At 36.8% G+C, this 22673-nt stretch overlaps 4 protein-coding genes across 5 annotated transcripts; all 4 read right to left on the bottom strand.

Moving 5' to 3' along the window:
• Nucleotides 1-789: 789 nt before the first annotated feature.
• On the bottom strand, nucleotides 790-5255 carry LOC132171093 (uncharacterized). Its single transcript, XM_059582317.1, has 9 exons — nucleotides 4824-5255; nucleotides 3134-3661; nucleotides 2922-2987; nucleotides 2563-2729; nucleotides 2327-2483; nucleotides 2138-2231; nucleotides 1612-2021; nucleotides 1425-1529; nucleotides 790-1330 (listed from the first exon to the last, which is right to left on the bottom strand). The coding sequence occupies exons 1-9, from the start codon at nucleotides 4953-4955 to the stop codon at nucleotides 1028-1030; spliced, it is 1962 nt and encodes a 653-aa protein (XP_059438300.1). The 5' UTR covers nucleotides 4956-5255; the 3' UTR covers nucleotides 790-1027.
• A 3809-nt stretch (nucleotides 5256-9064) lies between these two features.
• Nucleotides 9065-15442, bottom strand: LOC132171049 (solute carrier family 40 member 3, chloroplastic). 2 transcript variants are annotated; one of them, XM_059582255.1, is made up of 14 exons: nucleotides 14965-15442; nucleotides 14365-14578; nucleotides 14181-14244; nucleotides 13438-13562; nucleotides 13264-13353; nucleotides 12970-13146; nucleotides 12795-12869; nucleotides 12505-12606; nucleotides 12313-12430; nucleotides 12085-12231; nucleotides 10526-10632; nucleotides 10331-10444; nucleotides 9850-10151; nucleotides 9065-9759 (listed from the first exon to the last, which is right to left on the bottom strand). In XM_059582255.1, the coding sequence occupies exons 1-13, from the start codon at nucleotides 15114-15116 to the stop codon at nucleotides 9858-9860; spliced, it is 1779 nt and encodes a 592-aa protein (XP_059438238.1). In that variant the 5' UTR covers nucleotides 15117-15442; the 3' UTR covers nucleotides 9065-9759; nucleotides 9850-9857. The 2 variants fall into 2 exon arrangements, with proteins under 2 accessions (XP_059438238.1, XP_059438237.1); XM_059582254.1 differs by having other exon boundaries at nucleotides 9065-9401; nucleotides 14965-15441.
• A 914-nt stretch (nucleotides 15443-16356) lies between these two features.
• On the bottom strand, nucleotides 16357-16905 carry LOC132168558 (uncharacterized). The gene has a single exon (XM_059579556.1). It carries the CDS (start codon nucleotides 16903-16905, stop codon nucleotides 16357-16359), a length of 549 nt encoding a protein of 182 aa, XP_059435539.1.
• Nucleotides 16906-19090: 2185 nt separating this feature from the next.
• Nucleotides 19091-20618, bottom strand: LOC132172140 (galactinol synthase 2-like; the record flags this gene model as incomplete). The annotated part of the gene is given in 4 exon segments (XM_059583590.1): nucleotides 19091-19592; nucleotides 19689-19823; nucleotides 19916-20236; nucleotides 20322-20618. Coding segments are annotated over 4 exon segments (987 nt in total), but the record flags the coding sequence as incomplete, so codon positions are not given.
• Between the last annotated feature and the right edge of the window lie 2055 nt (nucleotides 20619-22673).

Raw genomic sequence — 22673 nt, 5'->3', positions numbered from 1 at the left:
GGCGATCACCGGCTACAGCACCGGCAAAAGAAGTTGGGAGCCTCACGTGGACTTGAATGACGTGGCAGACAGATCGGACGGCTGACAGCGACCGCTTTCGGCCTTTTAGACACCACGACAGCTCGCGCGCGATGCGCGGGAGCTGTTTCAGTGAGCCCCGCACGTCATCCCCCACAATCTTCGTACTCAACGATGGGACCCTCTGTAGTAGCAGGAATCAACTCCTACGCATGTATACGTATGCTTACAGTAACAAATATATTTAATGCCTTTTTTTTTTTTTTTTTAATCATATTAAATTTTATTATTTAATTAATAATTTAATATCGTTATGTAAACTCAAAACTCTTACTTAATTATCCTGAAATATTTAATTAAAATAAAACGTTATTAATAACAAAAATAATATTCTAACTTCTGATTTTTGCTTTAATATCACATTAAATTAAGATTTTTTTTATAAAATTAAACTGTTTAGACAAATTACGATTTAATATAGCATCAAAACTAAAATCGTATCATTTCACGTGTAATTTCAATTAAATATTTTACGTGTCATGTTAGAACACTAATTAAATAATTAAATTAACTATATAAATTATAATTTAACACAAACAAAGAAAGAATGGTGGAGAACTAAGATGTTAGAAAAATATCTATAATTCCATATTTTTGCCACGTCTCTATTGGATAAAAACTTATTACAACAGTTACTGAATAATTAAATTTATCTGCGTAGTATTTATAAAAAAATACAGTAAATAAGTTTGTAAAAGAGTAAAAACATCATTTACAAACAAGGATTGTAACAAGATTAGATTAAACTCAAGAAATGAAGTCTTAACCATTTAATATTACATTATCAAATAAACATCTAGGCCGAGGGGTTGACATTTGGCACCACCTAACTTACCTAACTCCGAAAGCCTGAAACTGAAACCATCAACAATGAAAAAGAAGATTCTATATAAAAATTTACAAAATTTTATTATAATATAAACGACCAAATGTCCATATCCTGACATGTTTATGATCTTCCATGGGCACTTCCAGGTCCTCCAAGTGTTAGAACCACACCTTGGAGATCACTTCTGAGCTTTGGCTCTCTGGCTAGAGCCGGAGCGGCTCTGACGACCGGAAACGGTCGAGTCACCGGGCCTTGCTGGAAGCTGTGACTAGACTCTGGCATGGAATATTTCATTGGCTGCTGGGAAGCCTTGGAGGGTTCCAAATGTTTTTGGTTTGGGAATGGTTGTGCAACCGCAATATGGCTTGTTTGAGGCAATGGATTTTGTGCAAGAGTTGTCCCTCTTGAAGTAACTCCTGTTGCCTGGTTAATGAGTTGCATATAGAACTTAATTAAGGTACTTTGCAGTTTGCACAGATTAAATTTGGTACTTGAAATTAAAATCTCCAACGCTTACCGGTGCAAACAACACGCCTCTAAACATTTTGCCATTAATGGTTGCGGTCATCAGGAGACCAGAATCGAAGGCTCCGTCAACTTTACCTCGGACCTCAGAACCAATCTAAGGAGTAGAAAAGCACAAGTCAATGGCATGAACAAGGCAGTGCAAATTGAAAATGTGTTCCAAGAGGGTCTTTACTTACCAGGTTTGGAACAGGCCCTCCTGCCTCCACTGATTTCTGTTCTACAGCTGAGAATTGTGCAGCTTGTCTACTTGAAGGAACAAAATGAAGAAATTTTTCCAATTTTGGCTGGTTTTGATGTTCTCCTAGGAATTGAACATCCTGTCGAGTTCCTTGGGCCATATTTCCGAGCTCTTTCTCCTTACTTGCAAGACTGTAGTTAGATTGGCAATTGCTTGGAATTCGCTTAAACAAATGAAATCCTTGAGAGACTGAGACGGAATCAGTGTGTTTCATTAGTGGGGTCTGTTCTTGATCGGATTGCGAGGGAGATGAATGCTGGGAAAGTGAAAGAGAATGCTCTTCTTGCTCCAATTCCACCTCCCATGCCTTTGAACTCGCAGTTCGTCTTCTCTTTGGATGCAATGTATCTGAAAGATATATATATTTTTTTGATAAGTAAATCTGAAAGATGATTAATAAACTTATGAATCATGAATCTCCATTTGTACTTGAGGCAAAGATATAACCTTTTTTCAAAACCAACCTGAACTGAAGCCAAAACATTGCTTTGGTTCTGATTCCGATTCATGAGCTCCCTTTCTTGCTACTTCGACATTATTTCCCATGAGCACATTTTTCTGCTCCAAAGCATAATTGATAAGCTTTTCCATTTTTATAACAAAAATATATGAGCAAGAAGTCAAATTTTGCAAACTCATAGTAAGTTTCATACCAAGTTACTTTCTGCTTCTCTAGGGAACCGTCTCTTTTCTTGATTCCAATGGTTTCCAAAAATTTTGCACATGGAAATGTTGTACCGGCCATTCGGGTGCTCTGCTCCAAGCTGCAAGACCAACAACTCATTGAGAGGACGCTCATCCTCCCCACACCTGCAAAAGAAACACTGAATCTTGAGGATATTATGCGAAAATGTTAAGCTGAAACGAAACTTTCGATGTTGGAACTTACCCTCCATAAATGGCAATGTCAGAGTCTGTAAAAACGGCTGTATGAGAAAATCGCCCTTGTGGTTGGTGGCCACATATATCAAGCTGTGTCCATGAACAAGTACTCACGTCTAGGACCCAAACATCATTGTAATAGTGTTTGTCTCCAACCCCTCCAATGATATAGACCTGCAAATCATCAACAGTGCAAGAACTTGTATCTTTTCAGAAACTATTTGGCAAGTGAGATTCCGAATACTAAATAAAATAAAACACTTCACTTCCTCAACTACGTAAAACTTGATAGCAAAATTTGATTCTATGCAAGGTCTATATGCCTCCTTACTTTCCAGAGTGTATATATTAGTAAGAATGACTTGCCTTTGTCCCAACATTGACAGCAGCATGCCCTGCTCTAACACCCGGCGAAGATCCTTGAATAGCCAACTGATGAGAAAAAAGAAAAAATCATGAGCTTTTTCCATTTATTTTAAACATGTATTTTTAAAACTTGTAGTAATTTAAAGCAATTCAGCCACCACCAGAGCCAGACTGATGAAAAAATGAGACAAAGAGCAAGGGGGAGCTTATACCCTTGACCAAGTAAATGTGTCCATATCAAGCATATCAACATTGCCATGATAGCGATCGCCACGGTCCCCGCCATACACGAAAAGCTTGTCCCCAATTGCAACAGAGCTGTGACTGTCTCTAGGGACAGGTATATCACCTTTCACCTCAGGAGAAGTCCATCTCATAGTCTTGAGGTCTAGAACATGTAAATCATTCAAGTAATTTGCTTCACCTTCTCCACTACCCCCAAATATAACTATCTTATCGTCTCCAACGATTGTTGCTGTATGACTTTCGCGAGGGGACGGTGGAGTCCCTTTACATTCAGGTTGTATCCACTCTTTGGTCCCAAGATCCAACACATGAAGATCATTTACCTTCTTAGAACCATTTGTACCACCAAACACTATCATCCTGCACCCCACAAGAACAGCACTATGGCTGTCTCTTGGGCCAGGGCCTTGACCCGTTGTTACAAGAGTGTTCCAGACCATTGTATCCAGATTTAGCACAAGGACATCACTGAAATGCAAACCCCCACAACATCCCTGAAATGGTTTGTCAAAGGGAAGAAATCAAATCCTAGATACACATGGGAACAAAGATTGCCTTACAAACAAAAAAAAAGGAAGTTCTAAAAGGATCCAACTCTACAAGTAGTAAAGTCCAAGCAGCAAGTCATAGATTTTCTATTTTGTAAGTAATTCCAAAGAGTATAGCAGGATGCTGAGGACATATTTTTCTTTTTTGAAAAAGAAAAATCAAATTAAACATCAGAGAGGAACTAAAACAGAAGTATTCTTCAAAACAAAGATCTAGAGGAAAGCTGAAGTGCTTTGTCCATCTCTGTCTTTTCCTCCCTTTTTCCAATAAGAGAAATTATTAATGTAATTAAACTAGTAAAACCCCTCTTATCACACCTCATAATCTTCAGAAACCGTTCTTTCCCATGTAAATTAATAGAAAGCAAAAGCAAATTGAAATATTTGGTGATTAGCTAAAAAAGTTTAATATAGGAACTCTTGCTTTGAATAAGTTGTTCAATATGGGTCATCAAACTTTTAATATGCAGACCTATGATCTAAATACCAAGAAAATTGTTAGAAAACATAAATAATCCCATTTTACGTACAAATATTACAATATTTACAAGAAAATATGAGAAAGGAAAAAAGAAAAGAAAAGAAGTAGATGGAAGACAATTAAAGAAAAAAAAAAGAAATGAAACCAGGAAACATTTCTATTTAAAGAAAAAATATATATAATTGCCACCCTTCCACACTGTCCTACTAATTAGAGAAGCTAAAACCCAGACAAAGTTGAAGACAATTTGATATTCTCCAAAGAGATACAAAAGAAGATAAATTTAGGAATGAACAGAATCCAGTGAAGAAAGTGTATGTCTCATTTGCCTAAGATAACTTTGTTGCAGAATACAAGAAAAAGTGAGTACAACAAGTATACAACCAAAAACAACATTAAAATGCACAAAACACGAAAACTAAAAAAAAAACATTATAGGTTATAACAGAACAACTATTTCAAACGAAATGATTTCTGCATTTCGAGTCAGGATTTGAAAGAAGTAAAACTATAAGAGGCAACCCGAAAACCATAACTGAAGAAGACATAGTTAGAAACTAATTGGTGAAATATAAAAGATATTATGAAGAAAAAAAGGCCAAAAAGAGTGGAGAAAATGAAACATACCCCAAAGACATAAACAACTCCATGAGAAGAGCAAGCTGAGTGCCCCCATCTCTCAGAAGGATGGGATCCCAAAACCTTTGGATAGAGCCACATTGCCTTCTTCTTTGCAGTCTCACCTCCCAGAGACCCCATTATCAGACACTCACAAACACACTTTCTCAACTTTAGTATTGCTTCAACACAGTGCTTGAAAAAGATGAAGAAACAGAAGAAGAGAGAAGAGAAATAAAGGGTCAAAAGAGGACATGAACAAAGCCAAGTGATATATCAACTATCAGTGTCATTGGACATGAAAAGATGGGCGCTTTCAAGTCCAAATCACTGTGGCAACCAACAACAACAGCAGGTCGTGGTGAAAAGAACATTTTTTTTTTTTTTTCCATATTAAATTGTTCTTATAATAATATTCATTACAAAAGGGTTCTAAGATGTTACAAATTGGATAAGCTTGAAGAATATTAACTAGTGATGTAAAATCATGGGTATGAGCTGTGTTTGAGTGAGTGTGTGAGAGAGAGAGAGAGAGAAATTTCTTTCCTTTTTTTTCTTTTTTTTTTTTCAATTTTTTTTTCTTTTAAGCCTATTGTTTATTAGTAGTTTCTTTTACTTTCCACACTTGTCTTACTGAAAATGATGGAGTGTGGGGGCATTGGGTCGTGGGAAATGATGAAGAAGGTGCTTGGAGGTTTGAGGTTTTTGACAGCATGGGTTAGAGAGTGAGGTTGCTTTCCTCTTTCTCCTTTTTAAGCTCACATGGTTTTCTTTCTTTGTTAATATGGCCTTGGGATTGATGGAATGGGGGAGTGTTTTCTCTCTTTCTCTCTCTCCCAATTTTCAAGGTGGGTTATTGATGTGGATCTAGAAATGTCTCTTCTCAAGGGTCTTTGGGGAAGTGTGGGGGTTCGCGTTGTGGAAATTCTTTTTAGTTTTGGGAAATGGGATGATGTTGTTTACTTCAAAAGGTTTAGGTGTTTTTCTTGAAAGTTGTTCTCCCTTCACACCTTCTCCCCTTCTCCCCCCATGAGAATTTGATAGTTGCAGTCTTACAGACCCAATTCCCCACCCACAGCCCACACTATTCTATTTAATTTTATCCTCTATAGCAGTCTGCATATTTCACTCTTTCCATAGACCTATAGTGGGCCAAAATGGTATCTCAAAAGCTCACTTTCTAAGTAATTAGTGAGTAAATTTATGACAATTTTGACACAGGTAAAAGCTTGAATCACACTATATTAATAAGAGTTATAGTTGGCCAAAATGGTACCTTAAATGCTCACTTTTTAAGCAATCAGCAATGAAGACAATAAATTTATGACGATCTCGACGCAGGTAAAAGCTTGAACTACACTGCATTAATAAGAGTTATAATTGACTAAAATGGTATTTCAAAAGCTTACTTTTCTAAGTAATTAGTAATTAAGACAGTAAATTTATAATGATCTTGACGCAGGTAAAAGTTTGAACCACACTGTATTAATAAGAGTTATAGTTAGCCAAATGGTATCCCAAAAGCTCACTTTTTTAAGTAATTAGCAATTTAAATAGTAAATTTATGATGATCTTAACACAGGTAAAAGCTTAAATCACACTGTATTAATAAAAGTTATAATTAGCAAAATTAGTACGCCAAAAGCTTATTATGTAAGCAATTAACAATTCAGACAATAAATTTGTAGAGATTTAAATATCGATAAAAGTCGAACGAGTACATTAGTGAGTCATTTCAATCATCTTGTAGAACTATATAGTTTGGCCAAATTAGTACCCGAAAGCTCCTCACTCTATTGAGTAATCAAAATCAAGTCATTTGATGGGACACCCCCATTTGGTGCCCTCCAAGTTTCAGCTAACAACAAGTCTCGGATTAGGGTAGTGGGCAAAACTCAAGCTACAGTATATGCCCTAATTATTTATCTACCTATGTAAAAATCAATAAATAATATGGTGAGACAATGGAGGAAGCAATACAAAAATGTCAAATGGAAATTGGTAAAACAGTAAAAAGTGTGTTGGGGGGCGCTGTTGAGAAGAGACGTTGAATACACGCGACAAACACGGGAGAGTTTTTAGGCATGAATAAAATATTTTGTAAAATATTTTGATCATTAAGAACTTAAAAGAACTTAACGGGACTTACCCCCTCTTTATTTGTCTGATTCGAGGGGGATCCCGTTGAGTTCTTACGCTTTCATGTCTACAAGTCAATTCATCAGATTACTACAGGGATGAACCCAATCCGGAATATGAACCATAAAAGAAAATACCGATTAAACCAATCACAAGAATACCAGTTACAGTACCTATTATCCAATGGCGGTAGTCCCTGGGAGGGATTGCCTTGATTCACGTGATGCTCTTTGTAACTTGAAATTCTTCTTTCTTTTTTTTTTTTTCTTTTTTTTTTAATGATCAATTAATTAATTAAGTACAGGAAATAAACATTGAAAAGAAAGCCATCTATCTTATCGACAATAATGCATTGCTGCATTATGCATTGCATCAATCAAGTACTTTTTTTTTTAGCAAAATAAATAAATATTTTGATGGCAATACACGGTTGGATAATTATTTCTCTTTAAATTATGGATAAACTCTTTTTTCTAATTAAATTGTTAAATTTTTTTCGTTTTATTTGAACTAAAAAATATTCAGTTAATTATAATGAATAATTTTTTTTTTAATTTAATTTATAAAATTAATGTGCTTAAAACATATTAAAAAAAATGTATGAGAATCATATACTTTATTAAAAATAAACATGATAATCAAATGCTCTAAAAAACAATTTGAAACAAAACTCTCTTCAAATTTTTATTAGGAAAATGTTAGGTATTCTTATAGTGTTCTCTTAGTGTCCTCTCAACTGTGATTTGACATTTAAAATTACTAATAGATTAAAAATTAATAATGATAATCTGAAATTTAACGATAATTTTAAAAGTTACATCACAGTTAAGAAGACACTAAAAGAACATCTAATTTTTGTTTTATAATTAAAATAGAGCGGTTAGATATAAAGATAAATAGAATTTTGAATTAAAAAAAAGGATTAGCAAACAGGTAAATTTAGTTTAGGGGTAGTGTTTAATTGAAGGGTTATATTAGTAAAGTCTGTAAAGATGAAGGAATATTCTGATTAGTATGTGTCTTGGAATATGGGGCCCAGCGTGACGGGTAGGGCACGTGGCGTTGACCGAAACGAAACCCAATACCCGATTCGGAACGGCACACACGGAACCCCATGTCGTTGCGGGTTATTAAACAAACATGCACATAAATAAATACATACCGAAAAACAAAAAAACATGCAACAATATATTTTATTTAATATTTCTTCTAGGCAAATGAGTTGTTGATTAGTGGGCTTTGCATTGATTTGAGTCAACATCTACTTGGAAGCACTAAACCAGTTACGTGTACGATTTAATCTTAAATTTTTCTAATAATAATAATAATTAAGTTGGTGAATCCTGTTCATCATGTACGAATTTCGTTTCTCATACGCCAACCATAATGTTCAGACCATTGTGACTTTGTGACTATGTTACATTGAACATACACATGGTGGTGGTCGATGAGTTGATGTGATTACGACTGCTGGAGCAGTTGCTTGCACCCGAACACCGATCCAAGATGCAAACGCGAAAGTTATTGTCAAATATTCCGGCGAAAAATTACTCTAATTCTTAAGTCAATGAATTGGATTAAGCAAAAAAGTTTTTTATGAAACTTATGAATGGGTATTGTTAGGATTTGAGCCGACAAGCTCACACGCCTACAAAATTCATATGCGAAAAACGCCACAAAACCGATCCAAGGTGCAGTTCCATCGTTCCATGTGTAGCATGGAATTCAAGCCAAATAACCACGCTCAACCCCATTATGCAAGATACACTCATAATTGAAGGGATGTAAGATGCTTAAACCTAAGCCATCGTGGGGAACAGTCCCCACGATTAGGTTGAAACGTGGCCAATTAACGCTAATCCAACCATCAATAATATATTAAGCAGTTCGAATATTCTAAATTGTCATCTTATCAAATGATATTTTAGATCACAAATACTTTTTGAGAGGAAATTATTATATTTATCCGGACCACGTAACATGAATAGTGTTTTTTTAATAAAAAAAGTACTAAGAAAAATTAGAACTTCACGCAAAATCTTTTAGCCAAATCATTAAGAGTCTTGAATTCATGAGGAACTTCATGATGCTCTAAAGGGTGTGCCAGCAAAAAACCACCAAATCAAAGTTTTATTATTAGCAAGTAAAGAAAATCTGAATTAATCAAATGCTTTACAAATGCTTGTACAAGTGCGGCCCTACATGAATGAAAATCAAACCTTTTGAAACTTGTAATCTATTTCATATAATACAAAGGCGTGTAACAGATACACAGCTCACCGATTTGACCATGGAAACAGTGAGCAGATGATGGGCGAGTTAAGAATATATTTTACCTCTGAGTCTTGTAGATTGATGAATGTGGACAATGTAAAAATGGGGTGTTTATATCTCTGGACTCCAATTTATGTCAAACCAGCCTTTGCAGAAAGGAAAGCCACAGATCAACTGCAGAGAAACTAACTGAAGTCAAGTGACATAAAGTTCTTTTTCAAAATACAAAATCCTTGACTAGTCATGCTTGGCGGCTGAGCGGGTAGTACCTACAACCACATACCCTTCACCAACTATCTGCTCGTTTTGGATGGTTTTTGAAAAAAAATCCTGCCTGTCTAGGTAACTGGGGAAAAAAAATCTGCCCGTAATCCTTATGGGTGGGCGGAGCCTAGCGGTGGCGGGCATAAATAGAGTACGATGGTATTCTCAGTTTTTAGCCTATTCTTGCGGCGGTTTTAAATGGTATGCTTACAAAGTAATTAGTATGCAATTTGTAAAATCAGAGAGGGGTTCAGCTTCTTATGTACTTCTGCAAAATGAATGGACTCGTAAATGTGAGGTGGGAAATGATGCTTACTAATAAGACAATAATCTGAAACAAATAAAACCAAACACTTACCATGAAAACTAAAACCGAGGGTCAAAAGAGAAAAGTCTTCTTTGTTCATCCGTAGGATTCAACAACCATTGGCAGAACATCCATGCTGCCCCAACCACTGATAAAAGTGACAGCGTTGCAAGGAAACCAAAATGCGAAGCGTTGTTTCCGACTATCGCAACTCCTAACATCACAGACTCTGCCAAACTAGCAACTGCAACCTCTGTTGTCCCAATAATATTTGCTTTTCCTGAAGGGATCCCAGTTTGCAGAATCTGTGCCCCAACAACATCATATGACATGTGTCCTAATCTCGATAATACCTGCATATGGAAGTAGATCAACCATTTTATCAGGTATACATAAAACTTGTCTTTGTTAAGCAAGATTCAAATGGGAAAACAAGAAAAAAGTCTAGTTTATATGCTTTTGCACTAGCATTACCTCTGAACTCAATCATTGAATCTAATGGGAAAACAAGAAAGTTAAAAATGATTCTTACAATCAAAGATAAGAAGAAAAGAAGGGGACTATGCTGGGCAACAGAACCACTCCAATATGCAGCAAGAGCTATGGTGAGAAGTGAAGCCTGAAATAACAATCCAATTGCTCCAGCCTGGTGAAGGAAATCAAAAGATTTAGACCTAAACAGGAACCTTTTAGAATATCAGAAACACAAAAAGCAAACAGATGCAACCTTTAAAATGCCAAATCGCCTGACTAAGTCTGCAGATATAAATGTTGCTGCAACACCCATAAAAGCACATAATCCACTAAACATCCCTATAATTGATGGATTTAGACCTGTTAAAAAATCCCACATCATAGTTAGACAGGAACTTTGGAGAGAAATAGAGAAAAAGACATTATAAGGCACAGGTCAGAGAAATATATATTTTAAAAGGAAAAGGGCGGTGTAGTGCATACTATGAATTCCTTCTTCCTAGTATTAGATTACACAACACATATTCAAGCAATCAAGACAAACCAATATATCAAGTAAAATATCAAAGAGAGCAAGCAATAAGACAACCAAAAACTGAGAAAGTGCTTTCTAATTTATGAAACTCTATGTATGAATTTCTGCAATAATTACTCAAAGGGATTACCCTTGAAGTTTATGTTAATTTTAGTTTAACATCCTAAAATTCTACTCCGTGAAAAAGAAAAGAGCTCCACAGAGTTCAAGTAGTGGCATTTCATCCCCCTTATTTAGCCTATCAGTAAGTCAAATGAAAAATCTCCCATCATATAATTTATGACTCTTTGGACACCGCTAAAAAGAGTCATTTCTTCCTTTTTCTGCTTTCTTTCAAGCTAGAACTCTTCCACACTTTTTTTTTTTTTTTTTAAAGTCATAAAACTCATCCACACTACAAGCAGAATTAACATTTTACAAAACAATGTTATATAGAGGTGCCCAGATAACAACTAGGAGGTAAGTATCCACAAAAGCCATTCAAACAATAGCATCAGGCACACATGATTTTTTTTCATAAACCTTCCCAATGCAGACTGGCAAAGGTAGGCAAAATGCCACTATTTCAAACTATAGGGTGCTCTTAAAAGCCAAAAGGAGCAAAAAGAAAAGGGTCCATCAACTAGCGGTAGTTCCAAGCACCTCATAGTATGAGTTGTATTATACTGCTAAATATGGTCTAACATTCAACATAGATGTGAAAGTTCCTTCAGGACTTGGTACTAAATTTTTACAATTTAATCCTTTAATGAACTGTAAAAAGCAATAGCCACATCTACGCTAAAATTAATCAATTTAGAATTTCCTTAGAATCATTTATAAAGTATAATCTCACCTAGTAAGAACCAATGTGGGACATAGCATTCATGAGTGTCTTTATAAGTCAGTTACTCTATGTGGGCTACTCATCTTCCCAATGTGAGACTGGAGTGTTACAATCCCTCCTCCCCTTAAATCCTCAACGTCCTCTCCAGGGCCTCATCATACAACGCTTTAGTACCATATGGCGCTACTAGGTTGTTCTAATACCATTTGTAATGACCCAGGAAAAGCGATAACCATATTTGCACTATCACTTTAAAAGGACTAGTCAATTCGAAGAGAATCACTTGTAAAGCTCACTCTCACCTAGTAAGAAACCAACGTAAGACTTAGCACTCATGAGCGTTTTATAAACTATTCACTCTATGTGGGCTCCTCATTTTCCAATGTGGGACTGGGGTATTACAAATTCTTCAGAGATATTGCAAGTCAATAGACCAAAAAGTTTAAAGTACCACGCTGTGTTAAGAATGCTGTCATCAAACTGCCTGGAGTGAGAACAACGTTGAAGTAGAGGAGCACATAGGCCAGGCTTGCAGGAAGAACTGGCTGCTGCATATATTCCTTCCACCCATGTCTAATAGCTTCCAGACCTATATCCACTGGTTTTCCAAATGGTGGAATTAGCAGGTATAACATTAAAAAACTACCTTCTAAACATATATATAATCAACATATTTTACCTATATTGTCATCATCAGGCAAAGGTTCCCCAGTGGATGTTTTGCAATAGGTTTGTGAAGTTTTAGCGCGATCAAGAACACCGGTAGAGAGCTTGTTGGTTAACCATGTGAGAACAACCTGAGGAATGGAATCCAAAAATGAAGAAGGCTTCCAACTAAGGATCATAGATGGACAGGCAGAAAAGAAATTACCACAACAGGCAATGACCATAACATCAAACCGGCAGCAAACTTCAAGCAAGTCACCGGGTCAAACTTTGAGAGAAGAACACCAAATAGCGATGCTCCAACTATCTGCAATTATAGATAATAATGTCCCCTAATGTCAAGTTATATAAATGATATCCATAGGTTTACTGTTTGCACTTTATAATGCTCGCACTCCCACCGCAGAATAGGGCAACTATTATACCATAACCATGCATATGTAAGTCAATTGAACAGTCATTAGAAAATTAAAAGATAATAAAATTAGCAAATACCTCACATAGAAGATCGATTCTACTTAGAACAGCATTAGCTTCCGCAAGTGCAATTGGCCTATTTATTCCAGCCAACTGTACGAACAAGAAAAATAATTAGGGGATACTCATCCCAGATGAAAAGGATAACCATCAGTACATATGAAGGAACAAGGAACGCATAGAAAGGCACTACCAGCACGACCCAATCACGCTCCATAGCAACCCCTGTTGCGACTCCAAATAGCCTTTCAACAGCCCCAGCTAATACCAGCACAATGAACCAAGGACGGAGAAGCATGGATGATGTAGAAGTATGAGGAACAGTATGGGCATATATTATCATTGATGCAGATAATAATTGTGCAGATGCCTGACAAAAAACCAGGAGAACAAGAGAACAGATTCTTAAAAGAAAGAAAGAAATAAGAAAGAGATAGTTCACCAACCTGCTTGAATATATGATAATTGAATAAAAAAAAAAGAATACCTGCACAACATTCAGACAAATATATGCGGGTACTCTGGGAAAGTTATCCATAAGTTTTCCAACCAAAGGGCCTCCACCAATTATTGCTAGCTGTTCAACATGAAGCTCATTAGAAAATACATTCTTCCTAGCCCATTGCATATGCTTTATTTATCTTTTCAAAATTACAGCAACCTTAGCAAAGAATCCTATGACGGCCACTGGTAGAAGACTCGGATGAAGCAATGCAATAGCAGAAGGCCAAGCAAAGTTCCAAAGCTGTTCCACTACATTTCCAGCAACACAACTGGCATAAAGAGCTGCAAAATGAAACCCCCTAGGTTAGGAACTGCTTCAACAATCTAACACATTCTATAGTGTAAATGACACATCAAGGCACCACTACGCAACAATAATCTTGGCTAATCTATTGCAACTTCATCTGAAATGAATGGAAACCCCATATCCATATGAACAGACTCCATTTAGTGAAACATGTCATCATTATAAGGTTATAGTAGTCTGAAAGTGTACAGAAGCAAGGAAAATAATGTATGTTACTAGAGGAACAGTTGACCCATGGATAATAAGCCAAGAGAAATAAACTAGCTTTCTATACTGCTACTGAGATGAACAGAGGCCAGTGCAGGAATTAGACAAGCGCTGAAAGTCTTCACAGATATAGAGAAACATCTGGCTATCTAAAACACTCATACTTCATGTCTCACATAAGCTAATCAAAATCCATGACTTGCACAGATATACTAAATAATCTTTCGAAGACTAAGAATCATTACATCAAAAATGGTTTCTAGCTTACAAATCCATAACGTTGGGCCCTAATACTTATTGCATATGGAGGGTCCCTAAATCAGACAACTTTATAGGAATGTCACATCTTTCAAGCCATCACCATGCTGCAAGGTGGAGGCTCTCACCATATAATCCTGCTGGATGGGCTGGAGTAGCTGCAAGGGCATTTTGCTCCTCCTCTGATAAAACCTACAAATTTAATAATAGATTGACGAGAGAACAATAAGTTGAGACTCAAGAATGATATAAACTTGAAAGATACTAAAAGCGGGCAAGAAAAAAATGTTAAAAGTCCGCAAGGAAACATACAGGCAATTTCGTCAATAGACTATCTACATAAGTCTCTTCGGTCAGCAAATTCAGTGATTCAGTCTCAAGAATTTCGGATTTGAGATGAACAATCGGGACTGAACAGTTAGATTCAACTGCTGAAAAATCTTCTAGGAGCTCATCCTCAGTGGCAACCTGGTTGAACTGTACGTCCGTGTTTGTTATTGAACACCTTGAAACTAAATTGTCAAATCTGCAACCAAATGAAAAAATAAATAAAAATTGTTTTCCCATTTGTGATGTTTCCAATTCCCCTAAATAATAATTCAGCTCAACTAAGTTAATCAGTGATATTACACGCATTTATGTACAAGTCCCGAAAATCAGAAAACAACTCAAAACTTTGTTCACATTTCCAAAATTTTCTCAGCAACCAAACAGAACAGAAAAAAAGTCTGTATTGTTCTCGTTTACCATACATAATAACTCAGCTCAAGTAAACAAGTTCTATTAGACCCATTTGAGTAAAAGTCCCAAAAATACGAAACAATAAGAAAAATCCAAACTTTGTTTCTCGTTTCACACACATTTTTCTATGCAACCAAAGAAAGCAGAAACCACATATAGGCTTAGGTTCACCTGCAGGAACTGTGAGGATGAAAACTAAACCTCCTGCGAGAAGCGAAGCGAGTGCAGACTCGAGAAGGCGGCGCCGATAGAGAAACTTGGCGAAGCGAAAATTTGAAGAAACCGAAAGAGGGTGAGTGGGTATTGATGAACATAGCAGCCATGGTTGCTTCTTCAAGTACTCTGGCTTGAAGGAGGACCAAATGGGTTCCTTCCTCCTCATGCAGACTCAAAAAAGAAGGAATTTTGGGCAGTGGGTTTCGACACTCAGAGTCTCATCAGAAATGGGTTCTCAGAATTCACAACCAACAACAAAATATAGAAAGATAAAAAAAAAAATCTTTCAGTTTTTGGGTCTGGTTTCAGAGGTTTATCCGTTCGCTTGTGTTTATCAATATCGTTTTGGTGTCAGAACTGATCAGTCTGAGTTAGTGAGTCCCTACAAACAGGCGGACACTACAACTGAATGCGGAGGACTTTGTGTGGTGTTTAATTTCCAAAAAAAAAAAAAAAAAAAAAAAAACCTAACTTTTTTATTGTTGTTGTGATTTTAATCTTTTGTGTTTTCCTCTTCTTTTCCTTTTTTCCGTTGGGTTTGGCTAGTTGACCAATTTTGTCAGTCAGATTGTGCCAAGTTGCATTGTAGAATTCCACCAGTCTCTAAGGAAGTTCCTGTTAGGAACAGAGCCCAAACAAGTAGAGTAGGACTTTCAAGGGCTCCAACCAATGGGCCATGGCCCGTCAGATTGCTAAGTATGAATTTGTTCGAAAAGGCAAAAGAAAAGAATTATATTTAGTCTTTCATAAGTTTTTGTTTCATTTTAATTTAGTAGTTGAGTTTTCAATTTTAATAATTATATCTTTAGATTTTGCTTAAATGCTAGATAGAAATGATTCTTCATATTCTAACATTCATTATGCATACATTTTCACAAAGAACGCTTTTAATTAAAAATGACAAATAATGTAATGAGGGACGCTAATAATGTGGCGTATACGTTTGCAAAATTGGCTACCACCCATGTCACTATGTCTTCTTGGTTGAAGGATGCCCCACCAAGTGTAAGTGATATTGTACGAAAGGAGTAACATATCCCTTCTTGTGTGATCTTTTGATAGATTTTTTGAGATAATGAATATTTATAATATTCTTTCCAAAAAAAAATACTAATTGTGAGTAAAGTATATCAACTCAGCGAAAATATATGTGAGATGGATGCCAGCAAATTTATTCTTGAATGGATTTAATGTAAATCCTGTTAAATTTACAAAATAGATTGATTGCAAATGAATGTGTAACATTTTCCGTTTGATTATCATGAAAAAGGTGTGGAATAAACTCAAGCAAATCTTATTAACAATTAAAAACAATTACAACATGATTGGAACTTTGGAAGACAGAAATCAAACGTTGAAAAAAGTATGTGCGATGGCTACAGCCATGTTGATGAGAGTTTTCAATGGCTTGTTCCTCTCAATCAAATAGAAATAGGGGTTTACAGGGAAGCCGAAGCCGAAGCCAGCTTCACAGAGGGATATTGCATTAAGAGCAGAGGATTCAAAAGACAGCATGCGACTGTAATCTCCTCTGTTCTGGGACTTGAAAGCCTCCTGGAAAAACTCCACCACAAGACCATAATCCTTTTCACACTCACTGAGAACTTTAGCCTCTTCTGGATAACCTTTTGCATTCTTAAGAACTCCCTGAGTAAAAGCACGTGTGTCTGTTGCTTTTACAGTGGTCTGGTTGATGGTTATTTCATTCAGATCAGAAATGCTTGCATCTGGGTTTTTCAGGTTGGAGTTGAGAGACTGTTTGCAGAAATTATAGTCCTCCACTTGGTGACAGATGGTTTCAATGTTTTGCTGGGTCTGCTCGTTACTCTGGATGGGGTGGAAGAACAAGAACATGGCTGCTAATGGCAGCAGGGAGAAGGCAACAATGGAAGCCATCTTATGGTTCAAGTTGGATGTGAGGAAATGGGGAGGAGGAGAGGGGGTTATATAAGGGACTACATGTTGAGTATTGCAGCGTTTATCATGTTTCCTTAACAACATGTTTCTTATTTTGATCAAAAAATAAATGATGAAGGAGAAACTTTGATATATTATCAAATCTTATAAGAGACAGATATTGTTTCCTTATGAGCATCGTCACACCAGTCCAGTTAGATAGAAGTGTCATATGTAACATGCTGATATCGTGCACAATGATGAACAGTATATAATCGAAAAGAGAGAGATTAAGAGTAGAGACACAGATTTACGTGGTTCGGCAATGTGCTTACGTTCACATAGAGACGGCTGTATTTTACTTTTTTTGATTCAGAGTTATATCATAACATATATGTAGGAAAAATCTTAAACCCAACTTGTACTCCGCTCCCGTCTACTTGGCCTTCTACTAGTGTTAATATGAACTACCAGTTACAACATAACATAACTCTTTTCTTAATATAACTCTTTTCTTAATGAATCTATATGGCTTAAAAGGTGTCTGCTCAAACTTTTTGCAACTATAAAGGGATTTTGACATCTTGCATATAAATCAGAATGAAAGAAGACTGCCTTCTAATGGTTCTGAAATCCTAGGGTAAACCTAGAATTTGATGTTCAAGAAAAGGATGATAATCCTTAGAATCTGTGTGTAACAAGGGGCTCCTGGTTTTATGATACCATTACACCGCCTAAGTGTTAACTAATGGCTAATTAATTTCACAATTAAAGCTCACAAACACTAGTCAATTGTGTAATTAATTCCATATGAATGTGTTTTTCATTTTAATTCCAATATATAGCAGCACAGGGTGCTTAAGGCAACCTTTTCCTTTCTTGGAATGAACAGGAAATCAGGCTAAAGAGGATGGAATATAAATCGATCATTGTTTCAAAAAACAATTATGGGTGTTCCTTTCCCTCTCCACTTTGGATAGGGGTTCCTTTGCGGGGTCCATCCGTGGGGTCTTTTACTCGGGCAAGAAAGCTAATCTCACAATTCTCTGTTAATATCTTTGTTCAGATCCGTTTTAAGATTCTTCTTCAAAAGATTGGTTGAAGCTGTTCATTTTCTTTGCTCATGAGCTCTCTCAAAGATAAATCAACTCTTATCCACTATCCGTGGTGTCAAATTTCTGATGTAATGTGGATGGAGTGGTCAAGTCCAGCTTCCAGACGGGGTGCCTACATAGACTGTGCTCAAATTCAAACAACCAAAAGTCAAATATCCAATCCCATCAATTCGAATGACATGGATTAGTAGATGTTGCAATGTCAAATAATGAATTAATGGCATTGAAATATCTTAACAGAGAATATTAATACAAGAATCGGCAGAATTACGTGTAATTTGGGTGCAATGTGCAATAAAATTGATATAGCTTATCCCGATTTAGAACACATTTTTTGGCATGCACGATGTGGCCTAACTTTGCTTAAAGCCTGTTTGGGATTGCGTTTAAGAAATAGAGCTTTTAAGTTAAAAAGACTTTTAGACAAAATCTTCATTTTTAAGCTTTTGTTAAAAGTTTTTTTTTTTTTTTTTTTGTTGCTATTTTTAGGCTTTTTAAACCATTTAAAGCGATTTTAATTTTTTTACCAAACAAATACTTTTTTCTTCGAGCAAATTTTTTGAGTGTTAAAAACATTTTTAAGCTCTTCAAATGCAATCCTAAACGAGCCCTTAGTAGTGAGCGTTTTTGGAATCAAAATACACTTTTTCCCTTCAAATCAATGTTTTGAGTTACTTTTTAATATTTTACGAAATATTTCTTTTTTCGTTTTAATAGAGATTTTATTACCAAATTTTGCCATATTTTTTGTAGAATCTTTATAATTATTAGCAATTTGATTTTATGCAACAACTAGAGTTTTCCTGGTTTTGGCAAAATTCGGTTTTGCTAAGCTATCTAAAATAATCCTCTGTTTTCCTTGCACAGTTAGAATTTTTTCCTCTGCTCTATTCATTATTCTCTCTTCCTTATTACCTCACAACTTCAATTTTCAGATTACTAAGTTCCCACGCTGGCTGAACAAGTTTTTCATGTTCATGGCAGAAGATGTTTTTCATGACAGTTAGTCCTGGCATGGCATGCCAATTGCAAAATGTAAAAACAATTTCTTCTTCTTCAAGAGAGAGAGAGAGAGAGAGATAACAGTGTATTGTATATATAGTAAAATCTTTGTTCCCATAAAATTGACAATGTGAACAAACCAAAACTAAAAATGTCACTCTGAATACAATCATAATAGGTAGGTCTTTCACTTACAACAAGAAAGACCACAACCAACCAGAGTGTAAAACCCTTGAAAAAAACCCCTACTATTTGAATAGGAAAGTCTTCCCCTTAAAACAGAAGACTATTATATATAAGTCCTATACACATTTATTTGCATATAATCCACCGGCACTAAGCGGCGGATGGGGCGGTAATGTAGGGAACACCACCAGCCTCCGAAAGCGCCGCCAAAAATGCCTGCAGACTCCTCTGCTCCGCCCCTGCTCCAGCCTCTGCAGAAGCCACAGTGTTGTTGTAGTCCAATGACTCATCATCATAAATGTCCCACCATTTATTCACCAGCATCTTTATATCTTCCCTCTGCATGTTCTCTTCCTCGCCAGTGTACCTCCATGGCTTAGACCCCTAAAAACCCAAATCCAAATTTACACCATTTAGATTATATTCCAAGGAAAGAAGAATTATCTCAACTTTTGGGATATATTTGTTATATATACTCACAGCAGCACAGTAGTGAACAACTTTGACCTTTTCAAGCTCAATGTTCTCTGGGTGGCGCCACAACAAGGCCAGGACAAGGTTGTAAACTGGTGGGATTGGCTTGTAAACATCCCTAAAGAACATGTTCAAAAAGTCCTGCAAGAATCATACAAAATTTCAAGTCAGCATCTTGAAAATGACATGATTATATATAGTGACCAAAATACCCATAGAAATTTGATAATTACCTGCTCAGCAAAAGGGGTTGTAGGGGCAACTTTGAGGGTCTTGAGGAGGTCATGGTATGTTGAGAGATTGGGCTCATACACAAACATGCCAGCATTGAAATAGAGGGCAGGCTTGGGACCAAAATCAGCAGGCCAGCTGACCCTGTCAGGGCACTGCTGGCAATAGCCAACCTTGTGCTGTGGAGAGTGGCTCCAGGTTTGCTCACAAAAGCAATCCATCACAGCATAGAAGTAGTTGTCTGGGAGGTCAAAGAGGTGGTCTATGTTTTCAAAAACTTGAATGTCTCCGTCTAGGTAGATCATCTTGCTATACTCCACAAACTGCAATTTCAAATATTTAGTCTATCTAAAAATGACATTATTTTGCTTGTAACACATGCAATTATGCAAACATGGATTTTCATACCTCCCAAATACGAAGCTTGGAGTAGTTGATGACGTAGTACGCCATGGCGAACTGGGTCTGATTCTCCGGCGGGTACACCGGCTCAATCTCCTTCACTATGCATCCCTGAGACACCAGAATCTCACGGTGCTCCTCGGGAACGTCGGGCAAGATTGCCACCACTAGAGGGTATTTGCTCTTGACCTTTCTCAAGCCCTTGGCTAAGCCAACCACACCTTTCACGTAGTCCCCGTTGCCAGCCAAGAAAGTAACAAATGCCCGGCTAGGCATGCTGCCGGCCTTGGCTAGCCCGGTTGGGTTGGCGGCGGTGGCGGTGGCGGTGGTGATGTCAGGAGCCATTTCAAGTGGGTTTTTCAAGAAAGCAAGAAGTGAACAAAGAGTTTAAGGTTTTGGGAGTGGAAATGAAGAGAAAGAATCTGAAGTGTTTGGTTGAGAAGAAAATATTTGTACTCAAAAGGCTTTGTGTGATCGATGATGGTGTTGGGAGGTGATGGGGTGGGGGTGTTTATATAGGAATTATGGTGATGGGGTCCGAGGGTCCCATGACAACTTCACTGACGTCGTTTAGAGTAGAATGGTGGGTCTCGTTTTGAGTCTTTGATCATTGAGATACCTTATAGAATCCCGAAGAAATCGGACGCTACTACGTGTGGGTGGGATCTGATCCAACGGTTACAGCAACGCTTCTGGACTTGGCCGGTGCACGAAAGGCAGGATATAATAAACAGAAGAGCCCTTGGTGAACCTTCCTTTAGATAAAACACCATTCGATCTTCGCATAATTACAAGGTTAGACCCATGGTCAGGGTCTCTTCTGCAAATACATTTTTCTTCTACTCCACTTTTCCATTTTTTTTTTTAAATTTCGACAGTAGCCTCCAACTACCAGACGCGAAAGTCACAGAAAGTTGAGGCACGGAGACCAATTCTTTTGACACATAGGCATTCATATCTGCCATTTTTCTCTTTTCTGCATGCCAAGTTGGCCACGTGGACTATTCAACAGCCACGTCCCGTTATAATGGGGGCCGTATGGGGGCCATGTCCCTAACCTAACCTAACCTGAGGGCCCCTATAAGTCTTGTCTGCGGGGAGGAGAGGTGTCGGCATCTGATTTAGAGGACGGTGTTCTACCATGTGGCACAAGTGTAGCTTCCTATGACCAACGGCTCTGACCACACGCATTTCTAGTTTTGTTAGTTGGTCCAAAAGAGGACTTGGTAATTAAAATAAGATTAATCACGCAATAAATTAAATAATGAAATAGATAATGTTTTATGACTAAACCGACCAATTCACATTAATGGATAATGTTTTAGATTTTGTATTAAAATTTTAAGATATGGTTGGACTTGGACTAAAACCGACTTCATATGTGCATTCATAGCTGTAACGTGACTAGAGGGTATGTGTTTGAGAATATTCCATAGGTGCTATGGGACATTCTTCTATTCCTTACACTTTGAATGAGTTTCTTTTATATTTCTTTTGGACTTTTTTTTTTTTCTTTTTGAGGAAATTGTGGATCAAGATTGTTGGAATTTCTTTCCTCTCCCTCTCTCTCTATCCTCCTTAATTTTAGCCCACAATCCATATGGTTGACATCATAATCTCCCTCTAATGCATTTAGATTAACTTAAGCCTTAAAAAAAAAAAAAAAAAAAAAAGGTTAACTTAAGCACACTTTCGGTGATTTAGTCCCATTATTTACTGCCACATCAGCACACCCAACTGAAAAAAAAATAAAAATAAAAAAATAAAAAAGGCAAGAAAATTGAGGAAAGTGAGAGGAAGGTATGGGAAAAGCATGTAGCTATCAATGCAACCCCATATTGCCACATGCCTTGGAGACCTACTACAATCTACATGGTAGGTGCAACCATTAGCTCTGTTGTAATGTCATTTGAGATCCATGGCGTCATAAGAACACGTCTTTATTCCTTTAGAAAGAAGAAAATTCAAGACAAAGATAGATTAGGATTAGGTGGTAGATGTTTAGAAAGAAGAAAGTTCAAGACAAAGATAGATCATGTAGATAGACATTCGGGTATGGTACACTCTTTGCAAGCCAATTTTCACGGAAGAGTTTTACTTAAAGTTTATATTATTTGATATTGGAGTCAATCACTACGTCGAATATGTGCATGAGATTAGATACAACTAGTCGAGTATATGATCGCATGGGTTGCGACTTTGTGGTCGAGACATGAAATGGGTGACTTATAGGTTGAAATAAAATATATTAGTATGATATATGAACATAATATTTAAGTTAGGGAATATTGATAGATGAAGGAAGCTGCTAAAAGAGAAAAAATTACCATCAAGTCAATGTTGATTCAATTGGCCACC

This window comes from Corylus avellana, chromosome ca2 (genome assembly GCF_901000735.1).
Source record: "Corylus avellana chromosome ca2, CavTom2PMs-1.0".
In the NCBI taxonomy this organism is placed as follows: Eukaryota; Viridiplantae; Streptophyta; class Magnoliopsida; order Fagales; family Betulaceae; genus Corylus; species Corylus avellana.
The sequence above is the reverse complement of the archived record's forward strand: the minus strand, read 5'-3'. Positions and strand labels throughout refer to the sequence as shown.

What these genes read in the sequence shown, in the direction of transcription:
- LOC132171049 (XM_059582255.1), bottom strand. Translation starts at nt 15,116, where the DNA reads ATGGCTGCTATGTTCATCAATACCCACTCACCCTCTTTCGGTTTCTTC. An exon ending in TATGGTCATTGCCTGTTGTG is followed by an intron (nt 12,431 to 12,504) that starts GTAATTTCTTTT and finishes TCCATTCCTCAG; the next exon opens with GTTGTTCTCACATGGTTAAC. An exon ending in AGCATTCTTAACACAGCGTG is followed by an intron (nt 10,633 to 12,084) that starts GTACTTTAAACT and finishes ATTTTTTAACAG; the next exon opens with GTCTAAATCCATCAATTATA.
- LOC132168558 (XM_059579556.1), bottom strand. Translation starts at nt 16,905, where the DNA reads ATGGCTTCCATTGTTGCCTTCTCCCTGCTGCCATTAGCAGCCATGTTC.
- LOC132171093 (XM_059582317.1), bottom strand. Translation starts at nt 4,955, where the DNA reads ATGGGGTCTCTGGGAGGTGAGACTGCAAAGAAGAAGGCAATGTGGCTC. An exon ending in CTGTCAATGTTGGGACAAAG is followed by an intron (nt 2,730 to 2,921) that starts GCAAGTCATTCT and finishes GATGATTTGCAG; the next exon opens with GTCTATATCATTGGAGGGGT. An exon ending in GAGGGCCTGTTCCAAACCTG is followed by an intron (nt 1,530 to 1,611) that starts GTAAGTAAAGAC and finishes TCTACTCCTTAG; the next exon opens with ATTGGTTCTGAGGTCCGAGG.